The sequence below is a fragment of the Cottoperca gobio genome, chromosome 12, assembly GCF_900634415.1.
Source record: "Cottoperca gobio chromosome 12, fCotGob3.1, whole genome shotgun sequence".
Classification (NCBI taxonomy): domain Eukaryota; kingdom Metazoa; phylum Chordata; class Actinopteri; order Perciformes; family Bovichtidae; genus Cottoperca; species Cottoperca gobio.
Genome location: NC_041366.1, coordinates 13,119,681 through 13,143,949, shown reverse-complemented (window position 1 = coordinate 13,143,949; position 24,269 = coordinate 13,119,681). Strand labels below are relative to the sequence as shown.

General features: G+C 39.2%; 1 protein-coding gene across 2 annotated transcripts; it reads right to left on the bottom strand.

Annotated features, from left to right (window-relative positions):
* Positions 1-16: 16 nt before the first annotated feature.
* Positions 17-24,028, bottom strand: gpsm1b (G protein signaling modulator 1b). Of its 2 annotated transcripts, none has more exons than XM_029444186.1 (14): positions 23,769-24,028; positions 14,643-14,864; positions 13,400-13,535; positions 12,932-13,074; positions 11,820-11,943; positions 10,328-10,443; positions 9,920-10,075; positions 9,720-9,828; positions 9,484-9,598; positions 7,853-7,923; positions 7,558-7,728; positions 2,628-2,772; positions 2,325-2,530; positions 17-2,169 (listed from the first exon to the last, which is right to left on the bottom strand). In XM_029444186.1, exons 1-14 carry the CDS (start codon positions 23,828-23,830, stop codon positions 1,966-1,968), a joined length of 1,980 nt encoding a protein of 659 aa, XP_029300046.1. In that variant the 5' UTR covers positions 23,831-24,028; the 3' UTR covers positions 17-1,965. The 2 variants fall into 2 exon arrangements, with proteins under 2 accessions (XP_029300046.1, XP_029300047.1); XM_029444187.1 differs by having other exon boundaries at positions 2,628-2,769.
* Positions 24,029-24,269: the final 241 nt, after the last annotated feature.

Below are 24,269 nucleotides of genomic sequence, written 5' to 3'. Positions count from 1 at the left end.
ATAAAAAGGCCAAATAAACATCTGAAACATTTTATTAAAAGCATGAGGGAACATATTCATGTCATCAAATGGAACATAAATACAAAATATATTTATATGTACAAATTATGGCAAAGACAAATAGAAGCGTACCGTGTACTTTCTAAAAATGTTAATTCACAAAAAAATCTGAAAAAGAAAATATTAACTTTAGCTCCCAATGTGTTGTTTATCAAAGATAGATGAATCAAAGCACTATGAACTTGGTACATGATCCATCCTGGTTCAGCATTAAACATCTCTAAGGTTCATGAGCTTTGAGGTACAAAAATGAGGTATGCACTACTTTTGAATAAAAAGCTAGCCCATAGGTTAGGTCAAATATCCTTTGTACAGTACCATTATACAGATGCTCAGCAAAAGGCTTCAAACAAAGACATTTTTCTTTCTGAAGTTTCTAACTCTCTTGCTGATTTTTGAACTTTCATGGCAACACATGGATAGAAATATACACTTAACTGAAATAACACACTGTAACCTTTACGAAATGATTTGCAAAAAAATCTACACATTTATGTTAAAAGTTGGCAAAAATGTTGTTGCTAAAAATCAGAGGAAAGTTCTCAGAATCGTCATACTGTGTCGCCTTATTATTATTATCATCATCATTATCATTATCATCATCATCATCATCATCATCATCATCATCATCATCATCATTATTATTATTATTATTATTATGTTGTCCTACAAAACGTATGGAATACCTTTTATTCCCAACAGTGTGTTTCAGTTGTAATACAACGTTTTGACCACAGGGAGGCAGCACAACCTAGAATTAGTGCTTCAATATTGTTCATGGTATTAAGATTCCTCAAAATATATGACACATCCATCTGCTTCTATGTCTATGTTAAGTAATAATAATAATAATAATAATAATAATAATAATAATAATAATAATAATAATAATAATAATAATAATAATAATAATGGCAGTAAGCAGTTGTCTGTCATCAGATGTTGAGAACATTACAAAGCTAAGCAGACACATTGGAGAATGAATTATCACACAACTCTAATCTCAAATCTAGAAAAGAAGCTTCGTATCGTTTGCTCAGTAACCGTAGTTACTGCATACTGTGTGAAGAGAGCCATTTTTAGAAATCCACATAAATAACACTTATGTGGAAAATCAGATTTCACTCAGTCTGTCAATTTAAACCAATCATATTACTTTGTCTAAATCTGAAAAAAAGAAGCATGATTAGTGGGAAGTTTTAACTGACCGAAGTTTGTTTGACACTGGATGATGATGATCCCTAATACTGTTACTGCACAAATAACACCGCTTCTCCGTGAGCCGTGGGAACCACAACGATGGAATGATGAAAGCAGCATTGGTCAGATTCAGAGTACAACTCAATTGATACATTTTGTTGAAAATGTAAATTGTTTGATAAAGACAGCTGGTGTGTACTTATGTATTTATAAAACTAGTCATGTCTTCAACTCCGTTCCTTTCATTAAATCCCTGTGATTCCCACGGCTCAGGCTGTAGGTCTCCACATTAACTCTGTATGCCCGTCATGTGCCTCTACAGAACACATCTGACACCAGGGAATACAATCTTGAGTCTGAAAACAAAAAATGCTGATTAAGGCATTAGATTGAGTACATATTTCATGTTTGTTTCATGTTACCCCCCACTTATTTTCTTCTTCCCCCACACAACAGAGTTTAAATTCTGCTTGTTTTCCCGTTATATTAAAAACACACATTTAGAACGTAACACACTGAGCAACATTTGACAGGGCACCACCTATTGCACATGGAATTTGTCTTATTTAAAATTAAAAAAAATTAAAAAAAAATCTTGTTAGTTCACCCTTCAGTGCCGTCTTTAAAATGTTGGCTCATCCCTTTTTAATTTCTTCTGCTTTTATTTTCTCTGACAGGAAGTTATGCAGCATTAGTCACCAAGTCCTAGCTGGAAAAACCACCAGGAGGCTCTGGATCAGGGGACTGAGGGTCGTCGTCCTGGTCGTCTGAAGGCAGATGGACGCGCTGCTCGTCCATGCGCTTGGCCTGCACCCTCTGGATTAGACTGAAGAAGTCTTCGTCAGGCACTGTGGGGGCGTGGGGGCCTGCTTCTGGTGGGGCGCACCGCTGATCATCAATCCTAGAAGACTTCAGGTCAGACAAAATGAAACTTTTAGAGTAAACAGATTTATTTGGGCAGCTTCTAGCTATACAACAACATCCACCGTGTATGAGGTTTATAATTAAGACTTTAAGTGGATTCAACCCTCGAGTTCTTGTCATAATGTGAATTGAAGCCTTACCTGGCACTTGATAAGCATGTTGAAGAAGTCGTCGCTGGGTTCTTGATGCTCTCCCTCACCCACCAGGTGTCCCAGATTGTTGTGGGTAATCCTCAGGCCCGGAAGGTTACCGACATTAACCCGCTGGTCATCGAGACGGCGGCTCTGAGAGCTAGCAATCAAATCAAACAGCTCCTCAGTCTGGGGGGACGTGGTAATTGAAGGATCTAGGAGAAGAGAGAAGAGTCCCGTTATTAAGAAGAAGTTCCTGCGTCCTTAAAATAGCCACGCTCAGCCGGTGTGCAAACAGCGTTCTCAACAAACCCTTCATCTCGTTCGCGGTGCCTTCTCCGTTGTCTCCGTTCTCAGGCTCATCGAGATGGCAGCGCTGGTCATCCATGCGGCTGCTCTGGAACTTGCTAAGGAGGTCAAAGAAGCAGTCTTCATCGGAGGGGTCACGGCCCAGCTTCTGAGAAAGAGAGTGTTGCTTTTAGTGGAGCGCCCGGTTATGTTGAAACATTCCTACATTCAGAGAAACATCGTCGGATAATTCAACTCTTGTGAGTTACGTGATGAGGTAGAAATACAATCTGATTAACTCACCTGGGGTGGCTTTCCTAGCGAGACTACCTTGGCCTAGATACTGAAGGTGTTACAATATCATAAAATGTCATGTAAAAATAAACATTGCATTGAAGCAAAGTGGCCCACAGAGGTGGCCTGTGAGAGCAGAAGGAAAGATACAGCTGTAGCTGCCACAGAGCAAGTCAGTTACAACTGCACGGTGATGCAATAGCACAGTAATATGCTGTATGTATTGATATTTTGTAGTATTTGTACTTTTTGTTATATTTTTGGTATATATTCGGTTTAAACTTTCACACATGTGCAGTGTGCAGTTTCAGATTCAGCTGGTAGTGCTAGAAAAGAGCATATCGCTCTAATCAATGATCAGCTGATCAATAATTCAAATCGCTAAATGACGGAATATGCGTCGTATCTTCCCGGCTAGTCAGCCTTTGACGGTGCTGCTTCCAGTGTTTGCTTCAGCGAGGAGCTCTCACACATCATTCTGAATGATGCTCCCTCGCCCAGTGCCACAGTCTAGTTAATGTGTTTAAGCTTTGCAACTGAAGAGGATAACGTATGCATGAAAAATGTGTTCAGCAACAAATACACTGAGCCCGCAAAGCTGAATTTATTATATTTGACCGGCTCTCCTGAAATACTCTGCCAGTCACGACTGCGATGTTATGATGAAAGAGAACTAGTCTACTGGACGGCAGCAATGTAATACAAAATAATATTCAGCCAAAATGAAAAGTAAGCTGCCGACTGAGAAAAAGATCCTAGAACTGCAGATACAATGAAAATGATAATATAAATTCAAAAAACAACTTTCGTGTGTATTTTTTAACTAAATAATAAACTAAAAAAAGTACAGACTAGGCTGAATTCCTCCATCTTATCCTCCCAATTTCAAGGTCTCTACTTAGAAACGTTCCTAGAAGGGGTTTACTAAGAAATCTGGATAACCCTGCAGAGTAAAGAGACCCATGTTCTGACTTTCACCCAGCAAACAGCTTGTTGGAACAGGTTTATGATCACATTAAGGCGTTAAATCTGGGGAAATCAAGAGTTTTGACACCACGCATGTCAAAGCAAAGAGTTAAAACCTTTAAATGAACAATTACCATATCCACCAATTACTTTTCACCCAATTAAAATAAAGCTACCTATGCTAATATGACTAATTAATAATCAATGTATACTATATACAATATAAATACGATAAATAGTAATTATTGAAAGATAAACTATGAAATATCATACATACAATGGCATGTTGCTTTGTGATGATGTGTCATATTTAACAGGTCAAGTTACAAACAAATGTCCAAAATCAGGTTAATGGGGGACGAAGCAAAAGCAAACATCACAGGTTGAAAACAGCCAGATAGTGTTCCCATTATTAAAGCTTTTTGACTATACTTAATAATATTCACAAGTATTCCAATGTACCACATAGGCAGAATAATATAAAATCACCTTTAACACCAACTTGTGGATGAAGTCACTTTGCCTTAAAGCTAGAAGTGAAGATTTACACTCAGCACTCAAACTGTGCTTCAGACAAAAGAGAACTTTTGCTATTTATCCCTGAGAGTAAAACATCTATACGTGGGGTAAAAACTCATAAATACATACAGTCACGTGTCCAAAACATCTAAACAGGAAAGCAAAGTAATAACCTATGGTAACCTTTGCACCATGTTGTTGTTCAAGCTGTAAAAGATAAAAATCTAAAATCTTACCAGCAGCACTTCTTCTGTCTATCCCTCTCTTTCTCTCTCATTCCTCTGTGTGCCCTCTTTCCCTCTGTCCACATGCCTGCCTCGCATTTCCTTCCCCCATACTTTCACTCACTACTTCACTTTCTCTCTTTTCGCTCCCCTGCTGTACTCGACTCACTCCCTCTATGAAACTCTGCCACCACTCTCTGTCTATCTCTCTTTTTCTTTCTGTCTCACTCTCTCACTCTCTGTCGCTCTCCTGCAGGCCATTTGTGTCCTGTTCACCCCACTGTGGGAAAACAACTCATTATGAGAAGCAGGGGGGTTTGACGCTGTGGGGAGGGTAGCAGCTCTGTGATCAAGGTCACATTATCAGCAGAAGAGGGGGGAGAGTTGGTAGAGGATGGGAGTAAGGGGGTGGAACGATGGGTGAAGAGGTGCAGTCATGAGTAAATTGCATGCCAACAGTGGCAGCCAGCAGAGATCAACTACCTTCCAATGACAAAAACTCAATCCTTCTATATAATACCATTCATAACCAAGGATATTTTGTGACACGCACATAAAAATAGATCTTCCATAGGATTGTTATTTACTTGCTCTTTGCACACTAATCATCTCTGACTTATAAGCAGTTTCTGTCCTTGGCCCCATGGTCTCTGTGTGGATCTCCTCACTTCCCTTTCTGTATTGTCCAATTAATCAAGTAGGCCAAAGGGGCAGAGAGAGAAAGAAAGAAAGAAAGAAAGAAAGAAAGAAAGAAAGAAAGAAAGAAAGAAGAGAAGAGAAGAAGAGAGAGAGAGAGAGAGAGAGAGAGAGAGAGAGAGAGAGAGAGAGAGAGATCCGGAAACAAACACTGCATCCACTGGTGATTACTGAGAGAAATAATGTTGCGTGAGAAAGAGTGCGGGAGTGTGCGTGTGAATGGAGGACAATAAATGACTCTAACCTCATATGCTCATATCCTAATTAATTATGGATACTAGAATAAAAAGGAACAAGAAATTAAAACACAATCCTCATGTTCCCGTTCACTCCCTCCCCCGAACAGCAGCTGTAGCTTTTTCCTTATCGTACTTAAAATTCTAAAACTTGCTCTACTCTGTAATAGAAGAACAATGCTGTTTCTTTATTTCCATGTATTGGATCATCAACTGGTGAGGAAATGCTGACCTTTCGCCTGACACTTGCAGCCGGAGATGGAGTTTCAACCAACTTGTAAAACTAATGTTATCTTAATCCGCTAGGTAGCTACAGCTGATCAACTCTGCTAGCAATAGTTCTCATGTTAGCCAAAAGCATCAACCTTCACAGGCTAGAAAATCAGCTTGTCTTTTTCCATCTGAAATTAACAATCAATAACTTTGAAAATTACTAATAATTATTAGTAGTATATTTGTCAGCAGTGTGAACTGCATATGCATTGTGCTACAACGGGAAGCTTGACAGGCAACAGTACCTAGGGGGAATGTGGCTTAGCCAAGGATTCATTGCTAATCTATTATCATGAATTAACTTAAAGTTGTACAAATGTATATACTGTATATTCTGCTGATGAAGACCATATGCTATGGACTAAAGCTCCAGAACAAGTCGACAGTTCAATTACAACAGAGCTAACTCCATTTGCTGATGAAGACCATGTGCTAGGTTCGGAAAACTATGAAACAAATGAGTCGGTGGACCTCCAGTTGAGATGTTATACTGTATGTCAATGTACAAAATGTACAATTTAGTTTCCAACTTCCCATAACTGATACCGCCTAAAGAAATCACAAGTTCAAGCTTTAGGAAAGAGTGGATGAAGTTCACAGACGCACAGCTGGCTTCAAAAGATTGACAGATAAAAAATAAGGGTACGCTTCAATGTCATTAGGATTACCAACATTTAGCTTTCTAGCCCCCTGTGATGAACTATCATCTTGCAGCCCAGTAATTTCCATTCTTATCTAGCATGTCAGCCTGCTGATTACAACAATTAGCATTGTCACAGAAGCAAGGCATGATTAGGTGCTGTGGGGGGGGGCACAGAACGTTAAGGATACAACAGCTGTGAAACGGTATATTCATTACGAATCTAGTTCACAGCAAGTGGAGCACTGAAGACACCTTTTACACTGTATCTGACTTCTATACTGTATCATGGGAAATTAAGGCAAATGTTCCTAATTTAATCTCTTTAAAGCAGAAGCCCTGAAGATATTTTTGACGGGATGAACAGACAAGAAAGGAAAGGCAGTTAAGTGAAATCCGCAGTCAGCATTTCAAATCCCTGTGATGCTTTCTAGGAGAAAGATTAATTCCATATTTTCTCAGGTGGGCTCTTAGTGATTTTGTGAGTGAATTACAAGGCTGGCATATCTTAGATTTATGGCAAATGTGAACTGGACCTGCCATTACACATTTTGGTGCGCTGCTTAATACTCTGAGGCATGAAATAAAATATAGAGCTTCAGCCGTCTTTTTAAATAGATTTTTATTGCGTTTTCCTTCTCAAAACTGAGGAGTGTTTGAATTTGGATACTTCTGGAAACTGCACTCATACGAGTGCAGTAACGCTTGGTGTCGGAAAGTGCGAAACTTACATTTTATTATCACAATCATACATCAGTTTCAAATTATTAAACAATATGGGAAAACCTTTTCAGAAAAAGTATGTCACACTTCAGGGGTCTGAAGTGCAGACCCCTGCCAGATAAGCCTGATGCCAAAAATAGATGTAATAAAAATCTTTACAGGAATAGTTCAACATTTTGCTTTCCTGCCAAGAGTTAGAAGAGATGATTGGTACCACTCGTATATCTGTATAGTAGCTAGATGCTAGCTTAGCTTAGCATAAAGACTGTAAACAGGGGGAAACAGCTAGCCTTGCTCTTTCCGGAGGTACGTGTATACCACATAAGGAACATAGTTTTGTCAGGGTAAGAAGCCAATAAGAAAATAAAAGTACAGCTACTCACTGGCACTGGAGGCGGGACTTGCACTGTGATGTCATCAGTGTCTACAGGAGAGTCCAACCACAGCCTTTCGTCTGACGACTGGCTGTCAGAGTAGCCTTTTCCTTTGCCTGGCTGTGACAGCTGACTCTTGGATCTCCTGGGTATACTTTCTATGTCTTGGTTGTCACCATTCTGCAGTAGAAGAACATATTGTTAGAGCGGGATGGATAACTCTTTGGGGAGAGGTGTGTGGGCCACATTTACAGCCACTTCTCTCTCTCTCTCTCTCTCTGAAGTGACGTGAGAGATAAATCACCTTATCTGAAGAGTACTTCCACAGTTCTACACTGTCCATGCTGTTTCTTTTGGTGAATTTGGGTCTTGCTCCTACAGAAGAAGAAAAAAAAAAGCACATAAGAAAATGAACTTAGCTTATTACATTGCATTAAAACAACTTATCTCACAGCTGTTGAATCTCTCAACAGGTTTAGTCTTAAATTAAATCAAGCATGCAAGGCACTCTTTGTCTTTACTTGAGACAGCTTTCGGTCCCATGAGGTTTTGTGTGGATATGAGGTTTTAGGCAGACAACCAAACGATTTGTTGAGCTCCGCACCAGACAGGCAAATGTAGGACATGGGTGCGAGTTTCTTCCCGGAGGAGGGTTCACTCATGAAAGCAAACATCACACAAAAGCCAGGCTGACTGTAAAGATAAAGATCGCTTCATTTTATACGTTTCAAATGCTCCCAATCATTAGAGTTGCTGGGAATCTATAATAATCACAATCAACCCTATTATTTGTGGATAATGTTGACAACAGATTGAGCTTTAGAAATAAGAAACCATCGTCCTAAGACTGGGGGTTAAGTCGAGAATTTTCATCCTACCCCAGAAATGTACACACCCTTTGCTTTCTTTAACATGTAGCCTTGGTTCAGACATAACATAGACAACATTGGTCTGTTATGTCTGTCTCACGCTAAGTTGGTTTTACATTTAAATGGCCACCTCGTGTACACATAAAGTATTCCAGTCAGCTTACTCAAGCCCCCACACGTTGTTTATTATGGAAACATTGAACTTAAAAGAGCAGAATCTAAAAACCATTAAAAAAAATAGATTTTAACATCTAATCTGTAGTTTTAAGGTAGAAATGCACATTTACTGACATAAAAATATTCTTAGAGCTCAATGGCCATTATTTTCCTATCCTATTTCAGTGAGATGGGAGAGCAAGTACAGCTCCACGACAGCTTCCCCTAACCACAGTTTGCAGAGCGCAAACAAACAGGTTTTACATTCACATTCAAAAACACACACCCACACAAATACAAGCGCACACACACAGAAGTGAGCTTTTTTCCATCTGCCGCACCCTCTCTCTTAGCTCGCTTACACAAGGTTGAAAAAAAATCAGGTTAAATAAGCGCACGAACAACATTGGTGGAGAAGATGGATAGTTAATTAATTAATCGTTACAGAATTAAATCTACAGTCAACCTAAAATCAGCAGATTTTTGACTCCAGCTCAAAGTGTTATGTGCAAACTAAAGTATTACTTCATAAAGACATTGTACTTGTACAATGGTATAGCATGCATGTTTCCCAGGTGAAAGCTAATGATCACAATGTTTTTGAATAAGAAATAATATACCCGACAAACTCTTCACAATATGCAATAAAGGTCCTTCAGTAACACTAAAGACCACAACTCTGTTACATTCAGACTGATATAAATATGGACAAAATTATATTAAGGTTTTCCATTTCTGGCCGAGAGATGAGGAGCAGCTCGTTAGCTTAGCATTAAGACTGGAACCGGGGGAAAACAGCAGAGCATGGCTCTGTTTTAAGATCACAAATTCTGCCTACCAGCACCTCTGAATAGGGCACCAATTAACACATTATATCTCATATAAAAAGTATATTAACTTCAAGGGTCACCTTGAATCTCAAACTCTGAACTGGAGGGTGAAAGGTCGCTCTCATTGACCCCCAGAGACTCCATGAGCTGCTCCACATTCATTCTGGCTGTCAGTTCCCCGTTTCTGTCTCCAATCTGAGGAAGAAATGAAGAGGAAGGGACAAAGACAAATAAATCCACATGGGCCAAATTAGGTTAGGGTTAGGGTTAGGGTTTTTCTAGTGACTGTGTTTGTAATGTATTTAAAATGTCTCACTTCATTTGAGATGTCCAGGTGCTTCCGGGCGTAGTGGAGAGCTTGTTTGTGGTTCCCTAAAGACACGTATGCATTTCCCAGACTCCAGCAGGCACGGCCCTCCCCAACTCTAATAAGACGTGAACATACAGAGAAACGTTAAAAACAACTCCTTTGCTCACGCTTGTCTGCATGTATGCATTAGATATTGCTCATTGTACCTATCAGTAAGCTCCTGGGCTATGTACAGGTGTTTCAGGTGGTAGTCTATGGCCCTCTCATACTGCTGCAAAAGAGTGTAGGTGTTCCCAAGGCTGTAACAGGCCTGAGCCTCCATCACCTGGTCCCTCAGCTGCCTGGACAGCTGCAAAGTTTTCCTGTAGAAAAAGAAAACAGAGGGATAAAGTGAGCGAAGGAACATGTCTAAGATGTAGAAGATAAAGTGTTGAGTGAGAAGAGTAAGAGAGTTTCAGAGCTGAGAGAGAGAAGAAAAGAGAGTGCGTGTCATGCATCACAATTGTTTTCTTTCCCGTATTCAATTCGTTCTCCAGTCACATTTTGACCTTTTGCAAAAATGGGTTCATTTCACTTTCCCTTCCACTAGGTGTCAGACTCCCCTCTTTCCTCACCTGTAGTATTCAGTGGCTGTGTTGAACTGGCCCAGGAATATGAGGGCATTGCCAAGGTTACTGTAGGCTCGCCGTTCTGCCGCTTTGTCCCCAAATTCTTTGGCTATGGATAATCGCTGTGAATGACAGAGCAGAAAGGTCCAGTCAAACCAACTTAGCACAATATTTTCAACCTGCCTCTTCATTTTAGCAGCTAAATAGCATAAAATATTAACTTCTCGTCATTTCACCTTACTTTGCCCTATTTTTTTTTTCTCTACTTCAATGTACAAGCAAATGCAATTACACAAGTTAGAGATGTGCTGCTGCAGCAGTGAGGCTTCAAATCAGCTCCTCTGATTCCCTTTAAAAGGGAGCGTGCTCAACCCTTCATGGCACACTGATAGATCTGTAATAGGGAAGCGGGGAGAGACCGGCTTTTCCTATAAGAAAACAAGTGGTTTACAATAGAGAGTGACAGAAAACGTGGGGGAAGATAGCTTGAATCCATGCTTTCAAGTGATTCACCAAGAAACCAATTTCCTCCATTTTATTTTCCAATGAAAGGTCATCAATCTCTGCACACTTGTGTGTTAGTCCAGGGGGAGGAGGATCGGGATCCACTGAAAAACTCACCAAGGTGATATTTACTCTCAAAGAAGCTAGGACCTGTCATGACTAGCCATCTCTCGCTAGCATTCCAAAAGAAAATAACACAGATTTTGATTAAATCCCTTAATGTCTTTACCCTCTATCCCTGTCCTTGCACTCGCAGAAGCCAACTCCATCTTCTCTGCCGTTTGTATTAAATCAGACTGTAACGTGTACAATACAATGGCAAGAGTAATTCCCTCCTTCACTCTCAAACCGGCTGTGCATTAGCAAGTCTTGTATTTAGCATTTCAAATGTTAGTCAGTCTGTGCAAAAGATCTTTTCTCAACAAGAAGCAAATGCATATAGCTTGCTTCTTCACTGAAATGAACAGCAGTGTAGTCTGGCTGCAAATCATGCAAACCGGTTTGATCACAACACAGTAATTTAATTTGTGTGGTAACCACTCGTTGGCTTCTAGGCAGCTCATGACGACCACGGTCTCCAAATGCATCGTGTGGCACTGTTGCTTCAGGGAGGACATCCAAAGATCCCTGGCTAGGAGGTCATAGCCACGCAGACCCAAAACACCAAATCACCCCCGAAACCACTTTTTATTGCGCATGTTAATTGTTTTAACAAGCAAAACAAACATGCTCTACCTAAAACAGGAATATGTGTTTATGTTGGCGTTTAAATTCACATTATTTTTGTATTTCCACCCCCATCAAGTGGAAGCCAGGGCAATATCATAGTGAGTCAACTAAATAGCTGCAAGGTGAATGACCTTGTGTTAAAGAGCAAAGTAAGGCTGTAGCCCTGACGCTGCAAGGTCACAGTTCTGGCACAATAACAAGGCTGATAACTCTTATCCGTGCCCTATTATTATTATGATGCTGGTAAACATCTTGAATTTCTCACCTGACGGTGGAACTTGATGGCTTCGACAAAGTTTCCCAGCAGATAGTGGGTGTTGCCCAGATTCCCATAGGCCCTCCCCTGAGCAGCTCGGTCTCCAAGTTCTTTGACCAAACACAAGTTCATCCTACAGAGAGAAGTACACACCGATAATAGCAGCATGTAAATTATGTTAAAGGAAATTGTTGTTGGGAAAAAAATATGGTATGATTAGTTATGAAACAAAAAATATATTATTATTATGATAATAAAAATGACTAACTTAGCCTTCATGTTAAGTATATTGTGTTTATGCATTAGTCCTCTCTTTACCCTTTGACAATCTCAATTTGATGTTAACTGCTCCATTATAAAAAAGGCTTTATTATTAGGCCTAGATAATTGCCCTGCGATGATGATGATTATGGGTTAATTTTGTTTCATTCATCCATGCAATGCCAAATGTGCATGCTATTTTTCAACAAACCTTCCTCACATTTATGAAGCTACACATATTCCCACCAGTGAGGCTTTTTTTAGTGAACCTTCAGAGTATTTAACACCTCCACTTTTTCTTTTTTCCTGATAAATCATTTATTCAGTTAAGTTTTCACTTCTTTGCAGAGACACTAACTGCATTCAATTTCCTTTAAAAGTCATTGAGTCGACCTGAGACCAATTCAACTGGATTTAGAAAGAAATGTAGTATATCTAGATAAACTTGCCGTGAGCGGAAACTCTACAATGTTCAAAGTTCACGCAGCCAAATTCAGTCTGGAGTGCTTCTTGACAAGAATTGTGAACGTATGAAACTAAAGATGCAGCGAAGCCAAGAGTGAAAATCTGTGTGCAGTTTATAAGTTGGTTTTTTTTTCCCCCACAGATGCACTCCTATCAAATCAAGATGTGCCGCGCAGGGAACAGAAGTATTCAAGAATAACCAAAGGGGTTATAATTGCCAGAGGTTGAATCAAAGTAGGGATCAAAGTCAGTGCCAATTTCAACGAGATTTCTTTTTGTGCATTTTGACCCCACAAAATGTAGTCAAACTCACTGATCTAGGCTATCGCTGTGATTTAGATTTTCTATTGTAAATATCCATATGATGTACGAGTTCATTCCTCAACAATACATACTCATAAAAGCCGGTAGCCCTTTGCAGTGTGTCTCTGACATCAGGAGGCAGGTCCCCTGGTTCCTGGCTACAGCCCCATAACTGCTGTTTGCCCTTCGCGTGAAACACGTTCCCTATGTTATACAGTGCTCTGGCCTCTCCAACCTGCAATCAGATAATAAAGATACAGAAAGATTAAAGAAAAGAGTAAAGAGGGGGATGTAGAAAGATCTCTCTGCAGACATTAAGATATTATAGTATTTCAATTACAAAGATTTGATTTTATTCAGAAGATTGTGTTTACTGTATGTGAGCATCTGGACATGTCCACAACATTGTGCTCAAACATTTCTTACATTACAGCAAATGAAGTATAACATGTAAAATGTCTCAAATATTAAACGCAAATAAACAATACAGGCAGAAAACTTAATGTATAATAAGCTTTTTTTAAGAAGATGCTTTAAAATAAAATAAACATGCATGTTACCTTGTCTCCCTGCTCTTGAGAAATATCCAGGTGTCTCTGACAGCACACGACAGCCTCATCAAAGCGCCCTAACACTTTTAACGTGTTACCAAGGTTTCCACTGGCTTTTCCTTCTCCAATTTTGTCTCCTATTGTTCTGTAAAAGCAAAGAAACACATATTTGATGTTCAGTGGTGGGAGCAAAGAGCACAGTTATTCTAAATTTCCTTAATCTACATGTAATTAAGTTAAACAATATCCATTAAGGTACTGTAAGAAGATTTAATTGGGAGATTCTGTTTAGTGCACTTTTTTAATTGGTTGCTAACTTCCTAGTACCAGGTCCCAGGGGCCATTGTGAAACTAATGTAACAAGGTAAAGCTCCCCGGGGATTTTGATAAGTTCCCTGCTGAAGGACCAGCTGCACTCACTGCAGGGGAGCAGATTACTCATACAAGCCAAATATCCAGCTAGTAGTTGTCGACTGTTACTATATGAAAGTCCCCTCACTTTTTGAGGAATTTTCATTGTCTAACTCAATGTCAACATAATAAAAACCCATGATGCTCTGCATGACCATATAACCATTATCAGATCACAATTAAAAGGCTGTATTTTTTATTTAATTGCATTCAGGCTTCAGAGAAAGCCACAGTAGAATTTCTGTTTTTATTTGTTATAAATTACATTGTTTCATCTGCTAGTCTTTAAAGTATCAAAACCATTTTAAACAATGCAAGGTTTCTTTCCCCAGCTATGACAGTTCATGATTAACTAAATAAATTCTGCTTTTTTGACCCGATTAAAAAAGCACCTTCACTTCAACGATCTATAAGTATAAGACTGTACTCTATTTAAGTACCTATTGTAAGTGCTTTAAGACCAAAGCAAACAAACAAAAACAAATGTATTCAGTGCATCTATACACTATTTTATGAGTTTCATCCCATTTTAAATGCTGGTATAAAGATCTACAATCTGTTCTCCAAGTCTGGGGAGAGAGATTTGTAAAAACTAAATACAGATGATTACTGTTGATTGTGTACAGAAAGATAGATGACCACTACTTAGTTTCTGACTGGAGGAGAATACCTTTTCTCCCATTCAAATTAACACAGTGGTTAGAACATGGTATAACTCACTTGTTCCAGCACCTATTGTCACAAAACTTTGACTAGCACAAAACAAGTATTTGGAACTTGACCAACTTTTTTATGCAGTAGGTAGCAGCTATTAAAAAAAAAAAAAAGGTGCAATGTTCACCTGGCCAAAGTAAGGTCATGTTTGTGATATTCCAGGGCTTTGCCATACTCTTTGAGGTAGAAGTAGGCATTTCCCAGCTGGCTGTAGATGGCACTGAGGGTCTTCAGGTCTTCGGTGCCGACCTGCACGGCTGCCTCAAAAAACGCTGTTCCGCCTTTAAAGTCCCCGGCCTTGCACAGCCGCTCTCCTTCCAAGGCCAACTCCAAGCAAGAGGCCTCCATCCTAAATGGTGCAGCCGCAGGATGACACATACATACAGGGGAAGACGGAGAAAGAATATTAGCACTATCAGAGATAATATGTATAGTAACATGGACACTTGTTACAGTGGAATATGTTCTCAAGGGTGAAGAACAAATAGCAAGAATCACCATGACGACAAGGTCCGTATCCATATGGACTGTTGCCTTAGCAACTGAGTCTAAGGCTTAGGGATGAGCACCTTGAAAAGGTGTTGCACTTTTTGCTCATTACTGCTCATATCAGCTGGTGTGCGGTCTGATTTATAAAAATGTAGTCGTTTTGCCTTACTATGCTTATATCAAGCTGAGATTTATATATTTATATATATACACACATATATATATACACATATACATATATATATATATATATATATATATATATATATATATATATATATATATATATATATATATATATATATATATATATATATATATATATACCATTAATTGATATTGTTCATAGTCCGTGTGAACATGAAAAAAAGAAATCAACAAATCAATAATTAAGTGACAATCCAAGTGTATCTCTTCCCCCCCCCCCACCTTGCCAAGCTGAAATATAATAGAAGCAACATGTTCCAGAAATAACTATCAAAAGCGCAATAGGAGACTTCCTATCATCGCTACAATGCCTTAGTTACCATGGCAACTGCTGGATCAATGACGCTGATCCAGGGAATGTAAAATAGTTTGTTTTGTGTCTTTTGACAACTTCCTTATTGTCGAGGGGACATTTCAATCAAAGTCTAGGGTATTTGATGCAACCTATTTTAATAATCTGATAAGTAAGCATGTTGGGGGAATAAAATGCTGTGCACAGAACGCATACACACACTAGTTTTGAGTTGTTTGTTCAAAATAATTCAGAAACCAGGTGTTATGTGAGAGGAATATTGATGCATTCAAGCCAGAAGTGGGTGCGAGTGTGGTCATAAGGCACGCGAGTGTACTACCATAGGGTAAAATTGTGCACACACAGCACTCAAGTCTCAACATGCACAATGAAGCATAGTCAGCGAGTTGTATCCAGAAAGTATACACCCCAGATATATTGTATAATCCAGGATAAACTAAAGACCAGCCAATTTGGTTGCAGCTCTAAATTCCAGATACAGTATGTAGAGTTAAGCAAGGATTATCCTTGAATCTAATCTGTTTTACAAAGGGCATTCAAGAGTATAGCAAAGAGATGTGCACCTTATGTAGTTTCACCTGCAGCGTTAGTAACAAACTCAAAGCATCCTTTTCATTTGTTTCATTGAGTGCATTGAAGAAACACTTCACGGCCTCCCCTTCTTTACATTCCTCCTCTCCTATAAAGAATATCTCTCTGTTCTTTATTCTCCATCAGGGCTCAAACTTATGTTTTCATATCTATTAATTTGATCTATCTGCACCCTTTTTCTTCATATGTCCACGTTGCAACTCCCAAACTTTACATCTTTTCACTTGCACTCAAACTACAATTTTTATTCCTTGTAATGTCGGTTATCTTAAATGTATTTAAGCTCAATTTACTCAGAATTAGTCCTATTGTATTTTTTACCTGTTTTGTAGTCAGGTAAAAATGTCTTACAGTTTGCCGAAAACATGAATATAAATTGCATTGGCAGGCATTCTTCAATGCCAAGAGGATTTAATGTAACAGGTTATTTACATTACCAAAATTATCCTTCGGGTCCAATTTTTTTCAACTTTTCCTGATCTAGAATCAGTGGGCTCACCAAGGTCATTTGGTTTGCAAACCCTTGCCAAGCAACAAAATCACTAAAGAACTAGTTCTTTTCAATATTCGAACTGTACCTGTGTTTTTGCTTGATTCGTGTTTTGTCCACATACACCTGTAGCTCCAAGTGTAACGGCCTTAGCATTGCTTGAGGTCGGGGTCCTGAGTGGACCAGTCTACACATAGCTCTCTCAGCTCCAGTCAGAGGACAAGGCTCAGATTCCATGAGGGCAAGGGTTAAAAAGACTAGCTATGTCTAAAAATGTGAGAAATTAGCAACTCTTTACATAGCGATTGCAGTTCATTAAAGCTGTACACTTATTACTGATAATGCAGTGCTGAGACTGATATCGGCTGATATAGCCAATTGAGATGACATGTCCAGCTAATTTTCTCTGAATCAAAGTCCATATTGTCCACTGAATTACTCCATAACAATCCAAAATGTCAACAGAGTCGCAGAAAACCTGGACACAATCCAACTGGAATGTCTACGTACAGTCCCAGACCAGCCAAGAAGCACATCTGCTTTTTAAGTCTTCGAGAACGTTCCAAAAACTCAACGATGAACCCTCTACTCCCATAGCCAAGCCAGTTAGGAGGGAATTGTAGAAAATTCCACGAAAGTTCCAGTTACAATTGTATGCATTAGCAAAAACATGTTGATTTAAGTCTTAAGAGGGCATGTTTTACAAATCGCACTGAATTTAAAATCAAGAAGTTCAGTTGTCCGCTGCGGTCATGTCATTCAGTTCTTACTATCCCAACAGAAATTAGTCCTCTCTTTTCATCCTCTTCAACCTGTCCTCAGCTGTGACAGCGAGATCCATTGTTCTGCCTCGTCATTGCAAGCCACACTATGAAAGAGGAAGTGTGTTATGTTGGGCACAATTTGGTGAGAGCAGGGTTAGTCAGGGACGACAAAGCGAGTGCAATACCTTTAAGCTTGACTACTGCTCCAATGAGAGACAGAGAGGAAGGAAGGAGAGCGAGACAATTGCTAATCCAGTGACCTGCACCTCCTTGGTAGAGATGACACAGTGCACTGATTGGCCCACACTAATCCAACTATCTGCTGACACTGGTAGAAACATTATTAGCTCACCAACCAAGATAAACTCATTACTTTATTGACAACACCTGTGTGTTTCCTGCTATGACATGAAAAGGGTCTATTGAACTAACATACCATTATCAAACATGAAAATGTAGACATACTGACAACGACACATTTTAATACTAGGATGAGTTAAATGCAGAGTCTAAATGTCACTGTGTGTGCTGTGTACATGTGTGTGACCATTAAATGAGGATTCAAAATACTCAATTTCCCTTTCCATGTTTAATTCAATGAGATTACCCCACTATCGGAATAAATTGATTATTGTATTCCTCTTTGCCTGCTTTTTATTTTTATTTCTAGACATATCCTTGTGTCAGTTACACTGTGTCTCAATACCACTTTGACCACTCTTGGCTTTTCTCACAGCAGACATTTTTGACTTGTCAGAGTAGGAAAAGCACAGGTGTTACAAATAAAATGAACGATGGCCAGGACGCTGAGACCAAAGCAGCTACATGGAATTCAGCCATCATTCATTATATTATTTACACCTGTGCTTTTGTTACTGTGACACATTAAAATGTCCTTTGTGAAAAAGGCTTATGTGCTGACCTTTCCAAAAACAGATGCTGATACTGCGGCATATCCTCTATGATCTGATGGAAAACAATCGTTTGACCTTGGTTTTAACTCACCATGGCAGTGTCTACCAGATGGTATTTTAATAATAATAATAATAATAATAATAATAATAATAATAATACATTAGACTTATATAGTGCTTTTCTTGCAACTCAAAGACGCTTAATTAAGATTTTGTTCTTTTTTTCCCCCTTGTTACTTTTATCACTCTTTAGTAGTAGATGATATGTAAAAAAGAAAATATTGTGATATCAGTAATATATGTTATGTATAACATTTTCTGAATAATCAGTTGAAACAGCTGATGAATGACAGAACCAGAAAAGAAATTCAGTTATTGGCTAATCCTGGGAATTTAGTAGCAGCACTTTAATACATTGATGAAAAATCAATTGAATATTGCCATAAAGCTGTCCTGACCATTGAATTGCAACATAACTTACAATGGCCTTCTACAGCTAGAGATATTAAAAACACGGATTTCATGACAAACGGCATGGCAAAATCTCTAATGCTAGATATCATCTCACAGTATATAGTTATATTCCCGAAACCTATAACACTTTCAGTATTTAATGGTACTATATTATCAGTCTGGTTTAGACAGCAAGGTTAATGTTAACAAATATTAAAAATGTATGAAGTCAGAAATATACTACTACTATAAAAGGGAAACTGCATTTTGAAACGTTTTGTAGCCGTTTTGTAGCAGTTTAAAAAAAAACAAGAATACATATTTTGGCCATCAAAACCATTCAGTCCCCTCATTAAAAGGCTGATCTGAAGTGGCCAAACTGTCCTTGCTCATAACAAATTTATATTGCTGTTGGAGCAACATGTCCCAGCCCTAGGGCGAAAGTACTCTAAACATCTTTTAGGTGGGCAGGCAACAACAGATGAAAAGTCATCACTCTGGAAAGGGGTTAGAACTGGTTACCACTGAAGATAACAGTCCTTTAATATGTCCACGGTCATATCTTTGGCATTAAATATGACAGACTTAAAATTACAACAGTGGGGGGAACCCTCCAGCTCTAAGATCCTTCAGTGAGGAAAAAGCCCATAGATGTTGATCAATCAAATAACCAGGTCTGCACAAGTCATCAAAGGAGGGCCTACAGAGTTGTAGATGGCACCATGGCTACTCTTCAGTGCAAATAAGAAAGTGGAGCAGGCACTAATAGCAGTAGCCAGAGAGATGAAAGGTACAGGGTCAATGAGGTTATAAGAGATCATCGAGGGAATATGTTTATAATTGAGCAATCGCAGCCGTGATGTAGAAGACAGCAAATGCAGTTAACCAAACAGCTAAACCCTCTCTCCCTTCAGTTTTCCCCGGGGATATGGCACTGGACAAGCTTACATTTTTTGTCTGATGCTGCACGCAAGGTTTCAGCATGTCCTCAGGAAGCTCACAGATAGCATTAGAAGCCGAGGAGAAGATCCTTTACTTTTTATCTCCTTTGTTTCTTAAACAATCAGCTTTGTCTGACAAAAACAGGTGGATTTAAAAGAATGGCATTAAGAGAATTTTCATGATTGGCAAGGACTATGTCTTGTGCAGCGCCTGATGGAAGGAGTACAGGCAGCATACAATGCAACAGGCTGAACAACAAGCTTTCACGGAGGTATGATAGAAAACTAGCATATATCCAATCAAAAGATGGATGATGAGGCTTTGAAAAGACATCAGTGCAGTGTCTTCATGGGTGCATGACAGTGATAAGGAGTAAAGTTGAAGCAGGTAATTACAGAGGTGCTGTAACAGAGGAAAGATGAGGAGGAAGACATAAGGATACAGAGTCGAGCTGCAGATGGTGCAAGGGGCCTCTGCAAACCACGACCGAATTGTAAAACAGATTGTGGGAAAAGGGTGTAGCCTTAAGAACGCCTGGCGACATGGTGAAATAACTTAAGCTGTGAAGTTGTAAAGTTAGAGGGCGATATCTCATCACTCATCTTGATCAAAGTCAGTAAACTAAAAGCACTGCGTGAGAGCTAGCTACAGGGCTAACTGTCAGACAGAAAGAACGATTAAAGAAAAAGAGAGTGAGAGAAAGATATTTATGGGCATGTAAAGCAACAGAGACAATAAGACAAAGAGAAGGATTATTCTTCATGAGGATTTTCACAGTGACTTTCATTCTTGCCATCTTTGTGGTTGGAGTGAGAATGGATCTGTGTGGTACAGTCTGCTACTCCCTCTCCTCTGATTACCACTCTAATTGGTCTGTTTGGGAGACACTCATCCCATAATAGCCTGCCTGTGGTCTAAGAGACAGTTTCCCAACTGTCACCATGGTAGCACAGAGTACATGTAACATATTGGACAGGTTTCAGGGGGTAAAGTAAAGGAGATAAAAGCGAGGTGTGTGTGTAAATTGAACAATAACATGTCAAAGTTTTGTTCTTTGAGTGGAAAACAGCACCGTTTTCTTTGTTGTATAGTAAACTGAATGTCTCTTGGTTTTGGCTATCAAAATATATCACCCTGGGCTGTGGTAAATTATTATAATGTTGTATACAAAACCATTCATCAATTAAGGGAGAACACCATTATTAATCCATAATTGGGAGAATAATCGGTCATGGTGATTACTGTTAGTTGCAGCCCTACATTGCAAACTTAATAAATGTGGGTTTTGGACTGTTAGTCAAACAAAACAAGAAATTAAATCTTAGGCTTTAGGACGTTATGATGGGCTTTTTTTATTTTTATGGATACAGCCCAGCCAATTAATCATCAAAACAAAAATAGGAACCCTCGATACAACTTTTACAACCTAAATAGTTGTAAATAAATGCTGCAACCTGCAACATACTGTACACCACCTCTTCCATTATATTTTATATGAATGAAAATACAAATCCCAATAAAATATATTTTAAATTAGGCTATAATAAATAGTACAATGTTGTATGGTACAAAGTTCCGATATGCAGTCACAACCTGAATATAAAATGTGATCCAATTAAATTCTGACCATGTAATTTTATTGAAATGTATTTCTTCATAAAACTAAGCAACATTTTCTTTTATGTTTTTTTCTTCCAGCTTCTCCTTTATTCATGGAATCTTATTCCATATTCAGGGATCTACACTACTTGCCCCATTATTCTTGGCTTAGCTAAGAAACTCTGTGCTCAGAGTAGTAATCCGGCCATAATTACACAGTGCCACGGTTAGTTGTCAGGGAAACCAAAGTGAAACTCTCTAGGAATGTTTTCTCCTCTTGTAGCGCATTTATCCTTCAGTTAGAGCAGACTCTTTCCTTCTTCTTTTTGTCTTGTGAAACTACTTTTTAGTTTATTTTCTTCTCTTGAACATGTTTTGTCTGTAGCAATATTAACGAGGCAGTATCATATAATATTGTCCTAGAGAACATAACATAACATGATATTTAGGGAAGAATAATTGTGATTTTACAACATGGGCAGAAATTCTCATGACCCTTGGTCTGTGTGAAGAACATGGCATGGATCTAATGACATGCACATTGTCAGTGTCAGCCAGGCATTTATCCTTTCATAATGAGACATTTAAGGACACCTTGTTTTGTTTGATATTTATTATGTTATGTAGCCAATTCTGTGCTCTTCTCAAAGTTGATATAAAGAAGTAAGTCTAACTAAGGTTTCAGTCCACAGATTAGCATCCAATTTAACAGAATACCATTTAACATACTGTAACATAGGTTATTTTGGAATACTTCTTTCAGAGTTGCTTATATCCATAGCCTGACACTGTTTTATGACAATATCTAATAAACATAATTAATGTCTGGAACCAAAGGACACAGACACACGCACGCACGCACGCACACAACCCTTATTGTAGAAAGGTCATGTATTGACTGCATCTGTTTGTAAAATAGAGAGAAAGCAATGACTGAGGGTAGACCTTGCCATATAATCATAACCAGCACTGTGACTCTGCGTTCTTATCGTGTGTGTGTGTGTGTGTGTGTGTGTGTGTGTGTGTGTGTGTGTGTGTGTGTGTGTGTGTGTGTGTGTGTGTGTGTGTGTGTGTGTGTGTGTGTTTGTGTGTTTGTCTGGGACATGGACAACCTTGCAGGGTTCATGAATGTCACTTTAAAACTCTCAACAGTTATTAACATACCCAGCAGTTCGCTCTGTGTCAGTGACACTGTCTGGGCTTCAAATAAAGGGGGGTGTAATGTCACAAACAAAAACACCGAGTGAAAGTCTGTTCTGTTAAATGTTGGTTAGTTTAGTAAGGGATAGAATTTCAGGTTAGAAAATGTGCTAGCTCAAAGTTTATTACACATTTGGTCACATACTATTTTATCTTGATTTGGCTTGCAGTACTCCCCTCCAACAATGCCTTTGGAACATTTTAATATGCAGTTTTCACATAAAGGCTTTCCCTGAGTTTTTGCATTATCCATGGGTGGTATAGATGACGTATTCTACGTGACTGTAATCAGTGTTATGGTCAATAATCATTTTTAAAATGTCAAAATATGAAACAGAGGCGCAGTCGTTCTGACAAGTTTTACTCAAATCTGATCAGTGGATATGACTTGACACAAAGACAAACCAACTCACAACTGTCAAAATACATTAATAAGGAGAGCTGAAACAATCAGGTTAGTCAATTAACTATTAATCAGCTAATTCTTTAAGTGTCGATTATTAATTCAGTTCATTAAAAAATGAGCTTCTCAAAAGTGAGTATTTGACGCTTTACTTTGTAATATCTGATACAACAGTCATAATGGGTTTTTTCACTTTTTTCTGATAGTTTATTCGCAAACTATTGATATTTCTCAATTGGGACAGTTAATAGCGCAAACATACAGATAGTAGTGAGGCAAGAAAAGACGAAAGAGAACATTTGCTAATGATAGTGACCATGGTTATGATGAAATGTACATCAAATATGGGGATGAAACGGACATTTTGACAAGTTGTGCTACACAAATGTATCTTCCCACACAATACCTATGTGCATGTTCATCCATGTGATCTCCTGACTTTGTACATATCATATAGTGTGATTGTGCACCCACATGGCACGTTTAAATCAAACCCATGTGAACTGTCAATGTGTCCAACCTGGACAAACACACTCTTTGCTATATTCCTTCAACGTCCACAGTTTATGAGGCTCCTCTTAGTCTGTACATTCCAGCCACAGCAGCTCAATGACCCGAGCCAGGAATGAGGCTTGGAACCGGGCTCTGGCTGCAACTGTGGCTGGGTCTTGAGCTTTAAAATCAGTGAAAGCTGGCCGGTCAAGTTCCGCCTGCCTGACTCCTCCTTAAGCAAAAAGCCCTGCGCTGGCAGCCTCTATTATTCTCCCCTGCTTTCTGTCCCTTCAGCCGCTCCCTCTTTTCTCTTTCTCGTGACAGCCATTCAAGGACAGACAAGCCTGAACTCCCCCCCTGTTTGCCGGTGTACCCCCCCCCCCCCCAGGGTCCTACCTTGAGTGCAGCCTCTTGCTGGCCAGATCCTGGTCCACACCGTTAACAGCCGACTGAGCCATAGAACCGCTGCTAATGTGCCTGCCTCCTAGCTTGCTTCCACCCGCTATGAGGCCCCCTCACAATAATTTCCTCCAGAGGCAGCTACCCTTTTCTTCTTTCTGTCGCTCCGCTTCTCTGTCACTCACTCCCTCCCCCCTTTTTCTCTCGTTCTTCACCACTGTCTATCTCCCTCCCCTCCTTCATCATTCGCTACAGCAATGGCAGCTGCTGAGGAAGTGAGGTATTGTGCAAATAAAACATAAAAACCGCAAGCCCCTCCCCCGAAATTACGTCACAGGCTGGGTTGTTGCTTATGCGCGAGAGCGTTGAATGAGATGGCTGGTGTGCAAGGGCAAAGTGTGAGTGTTTCCAACACATTTCATGCACAGACACATTCAAAGTATTTTATTTTCTCAATGTTTTATTATTGATGTCTCTTCTCCAACACGTTTGAAGTTG

Coding starts and splice junctions, on each gene's coding strand:
- gpsm1b (XM_029444186.1), bottom strand. CDS start 23,830: ATGGCTCAGTCGGCTGTTAACGGTGTGGACCAGGATCTGGCCAGCAAG. Junction 9,599..9,719: donor ACCTGGACATCTCAAATGAA/GTGAGACATTTT, acceptor TTTCTTCCTCAG/ATTGGAGACAGAAACGGGGA. Junction 7,729..7,852: donor GGAAGTACTCTTCAGATAAG/GTGATTTATCTC, acceptor CTTCTACTGCAG/AATGGTGACAACCAAGACAT.